The 4,542-nt window shown below is 45.6% G+C and overlaps 1 protein-coding gene across 1 annotated transcript; it reads right to left on the reverse strand.

Moving 5' to 3' along the window:
- Positions 1–1,297: 1,297 nt before the first annotated feature.
- On the reverse strand, positions 1,298–2,197 carry LOC133777749 (uncharacterized). Its single transcript, XM_062217492.1, has one exon. The coding sequence runs from the start codon at positions 2,195–2,197 to the stop codon at positions 1,298–1,300; it is 900 nt and encodes a 299-aa protein (XP_062073476.1).
- Positions 2,198–4,542: the final 2,345 nt, after the last annotated feature.

The raw sequence follows: 4,542 nt of genomic DNA on the forward strand, positions 1-4,542 counted from the left end.
TCCAAATTTCCGGTCTTTCCTTTAAGCACACGTGTAGGACACCCCCAAATGCGAAAATGGTGTAAACTAGGTTTACAACCATTCCATAATTCCATGGGTGTCTTCTGGATAGATTTAGATGGAACAACATTCAACATGTATAGAGCAAATTGAATCGCATAGCCCCAGAATGACAGTGGTAATGATGAGAATCTCATCATTGAACTAACCATGGCTAGTAACGTTCTGTTCCGTCTTTCTGAAACACCATTTTGCTGTGGCGTTCCAGGTGTTGTGAGTTGGGATTGAATGACAGTGGTCCTGTTAGGGTTTGCACGTCCTTGATCCTGGCTAGTGAGGGCATGTCCAGCATTTCCTTTATCTTCTTGGGGTTTGCTTCAATTCCTCTGGAGTTCACTATGAATCCCAAGAATTTTCCCGACCCTACACCAAAAGAGCACTTTAGGGGGTTCAATTTCATTCTATACTGCCTCAAAATGTTGAAGCATTCCTCCAAGTCTTCAATGTACCCCCAGCCTTTTTGGATTTCACCAACATATCATCCACGTAAACTTCCATGTTATTTCCTATTTGGACTTTGAACATACGGTTTACCAACCGCTGATATGTGGCTCCAATGTTTTTTAGGCCGAACGACATAACTTATAGTAATACAGCCCCACATCCATGTGAAAGTTGGTGTGTTCCTGGTTGGGTGGATGCATACTTATTATGTTATACCCCGAGTAAGCATCCATAAAGGTTAAGATCTTATGGCTGGCTGTAGCGTCCACTAGCTAGTCAATTCTCAGAAGTGGGAAGCAGATCTTTGGGCACACATTATTTAAGTCTATAAAATCTATGCACACCCTCCACTTGTTATTAGGCTTCGGTACAAATATGGGATTGGACACTCATACTGGGTAGAAGGCTTCCCTAATGAAGTTGTTATTTCGAAGCTTCTCAACCTCCTCCTTCAATGCTTTTGCCCTCGTTGGATCCAGTAACTTTCTTTTCTATTGTACGGGCTTGAAGTGTTCGGTATCAATGTTGAGGGTGTGGCTTATAATGGTTGGGTAGATCCCCACCATATCATCATGAGACCAAGCAAATACATCTTGGTTTTTCCACAAGAACTGGATCAAGGTGAATCTTATGTTCCCAGACAACCCTTTCCTTACCTTGACAACCCTGGTCGGATGTTTTGGGTTAATCGGGACCTCTTCTAATTATTCGACTGGACCCACCCTGGAATCAATGTCGCCAAAATGAGGGTCTATATCCTCCCCCACCCCCAATTTTGGGCTGCATCCTATTTCTAGTGACTAGGCCCTGCAGGTTGTGCGGTGAAAACTGCCTTCCCTGCCTTTTTTACTAACAAATTATAACATTCTCTAGCCACCAGTTGGTTCCCTTTGAGACATCCTATACCTACCCGGGTTGGGAATTTGACAAGCAGATGGAAGACTGAAGTGATTGGTCGGCCTATCATGGCATTGTACGGAGAAGGGATGTCTATTACAACGAACAAAGCCATTACAGTGTTGCTGTTAGGTGTCGTTCCCACTGTCAAAGACAACCTTATGCTTTCTACCAAGGCCATGCCATTCTCTGTAAAGTCATACAGCAGTTGCTCGTAGTGTTCCAGATCTCTGATGCTTAAATTCATCCTTTCCATGGTACTCTTGAACATGATGTTGGCAGATGACCCATGGTCAATCATCGTTCGGGCCACGATCATATTAGCGATCTGTACTTCTACCACCAACGAATAATTATGTGGATGATGTATGTGACTTGTGTCTTCCTCGCTGAATGTGATGGGCTCACACTCATAACGAGGCTGTTTGGAAGTACGCTCTTGGACATCCAATACATCTTCCTCCTGCTCATGCCTAAGGGAATGAGCGTATCTTTCTCGAGCTTTGTCGAAGTTTCCGGCCAAATGCAGCTCGCCGCAAATCATATATAGCCAACCAGCAACTAGTGGTGGTAGGAGAGGTTGATTGCTCTGATAATATTGAGACTGTTGCTTAGAAGACTGTTGAGGATGCTGGTCGGCAGTCGGTCGTACATACCTCTTCAGATGGGCATTGTTTTGTCTAATGAGTAGTTCTATCTCCTCCTTCAGGTGGTTACATTCATTGGTTTCATGACCATAGTCATTGTGAAACCGACAGAATTTGGTAATATCCCATCTATTAACATCCTTTCTCATTGGTGGAGGTCTTCTGTATGGTACGACAGCCTGTGTAGCATTGAAAACGTTTGCCTAGATCTCTAACAGAATGGAGTAAGTAGTAAATTTAGGAACATATTCCCGTGGCTTGGGCTGCTCGGTGGTCTTAGGCTTCTTATTGTCATTCTGGTTACCACTAATTGTAGCCCCATTACTGTGTTTGCCATTCTTAGCCCCATTCTTTCCTCCCTCTGTAGGGTTGGTGGTATTCCCATCATCTGTTTTCCCCTGCTCAATAGTCGTCTGAGTTGGATTATCCACCTTTCGCTCAGCTTCCTCAAGCTTAATGAATTCCTCTGCCCGATCAAGGAACTCCTGGGTGGTACATACAGACTTCCTTTTTAAACAACTCCAGAACAAACTTTTTACTTTGACTCCCGAATTGATGGCTATCAACTTACCAACACCATTGAGGGATTTCACTCTGATGGCTTCACGCATAAAACGCTGAATGTAGTACTTTAAAGGTTCATTATCCCTTTGTTTTATGTCCACCAGGTCATTCGGCTCGACGGGAAGGGGCATTGCTGAGGAGAATTGGGAATAGAATGTGCATACAAATCCATCCCATGATGTAATCGACCCTGGCTGTAGCTTGAAGAACCACTGCTGGGCGATTTCTGACAGAGTTGCTGGGAAGATCCTGCACCTGGCATCATCCCGAACTCCTTGTAAATCATTTTGTAGTTCAAAGTTGTGAACATGAGATACTGGGTCCTCTAGTCCAGTGTACATCTTCCATGTCTACATTTTAAACTTGACCGATATGGGCAACTGATTTATACTCAAAAAATGGGGAACCTCTCTGCCTCTCCATTTCAATATATGTTGACTTGGGGGCTGTCAAGTCCCTTACCAGTCAGGTTAACAGATCTAGCTGGGCTTGGATATTAGGGTTTGTAGCTCCCTGGGTCTACACTGCATTGCAGACCTCATCCATTCTTGGGTCCCGAACAGGCTCAGGCGGAGATATGTTGTTCGAATCCCAATTTTCCCTGCTTCGATTAAGAGCATCTCGAAGGTCTTCACATCCCAGGGAGTCCATTCAGTTGAAAGTGGAGTTTGGCCGAGGCCTGCCCCCGACATTCTGGCTGTCTACTCAGCCTGGTACTGGAGGTACTCCATGGAACCCTCCACCTAAAGATGGTTGGTTGTTCAGGATATCCTGCCCTTGTGGGAGAAACGGTCCTTCGAGCTAATTACCTCTCTGACCTTGATTATTCTATTGGTGAACTTGGCTTGCTGCCTCATCATGGTCATACCCATTAGCATAATGGGGCCTGTATGCGCTACTAACCTCTAGCTCATCTCTTCAGGATCTTGGTCGGAATTCTTGATTCTTTCTGTACCAACCAGGTTGTTGCAGGTAGTTTTGGGGTTGACCACTCCTATTCGATACTGGAGCTTGGGGGTTTCCCTCCCATCCTGCAGCACCAGGATTCCTGTCACGGCCACTGCCTTGAGATCTTGGCCAAAAATTTTATGCTTGGTCCTGTCCCATGCCACGCCTTGGCATGACCTATTCATCAGCTGGTAAGGGTCGCCTATTGTTGTTGGCTTGAGTGCCCTGACTAGATTTGTCACTCCTGGTCGGACCCTGATTCCCTTTCTGAGGTTGAGCCTCTGGCCCATGCATGACACCCTCACCGAAACCAAAAACTAGAGGACATTATTGGTTTTGGGCAGTAGTTACAACTGCAGTTCCCATACTTTGGGTTTGCTACTATTGCATATAATTGCATATGGATTCAGCAGCCTCCCTAGTCCACTGCCCCATGTCTTCCTGATGGGCCTGCACTTCCCGGGCATGTTGATCCATCCATTCTTGGAAGTCTCTCCTTTGTTTTTCAAAAGCCTCATTAAGGGCCTGCTAAGTAGTAGCTTGCCCCCTGATTCATGGTGGCAAGCTGATCTTGCATATGTCCCATTACTTCCCTTATCTGATCAATTTTAGGGTCAAGTCCTTCAATATCTACGTCGGGCTCATACCGTCCAGGACCTCCAGCTCTGGGTCCTGGTTGGTCAGTATCCAGTGCAACAACTCCACCTGACGTTCCTACATGGGTGATTCCAGTAGAGGTAGCAGCTCCGCGTCCTGGTGCAGTGGGCCCAGCAGTTTGCCCTTGATACCAGATGGATTTCTAGGCGGAAAATCACTTCGCTGCCCATTGAAATTGCTCATTGATGGAACTTGGTTAAAGACTTCAGCCTCAGGCTCTGGAGGCTCTTAGCTTGACCTTCTGGTTGAGACTACCATCCTTGCAGCAAAAGAATCCAAATGTGATTGTCTTAGGCTCTTAATGAAAGCAACAAAATGTTGACTG

This window comes from Humulus lupulus, chromosome 1 (genome assembly GCF_963169125.1).
Source record: "Humulus lupulus chromosome 1, drHumLupu1.1, whole genome shotgun sequence".
NCBI lineage: Eukaryota > Viridiplantae > Streptophyta > Magnoliopsida > Rosales > Cannabaceae > Humulus > Humulus lupulus.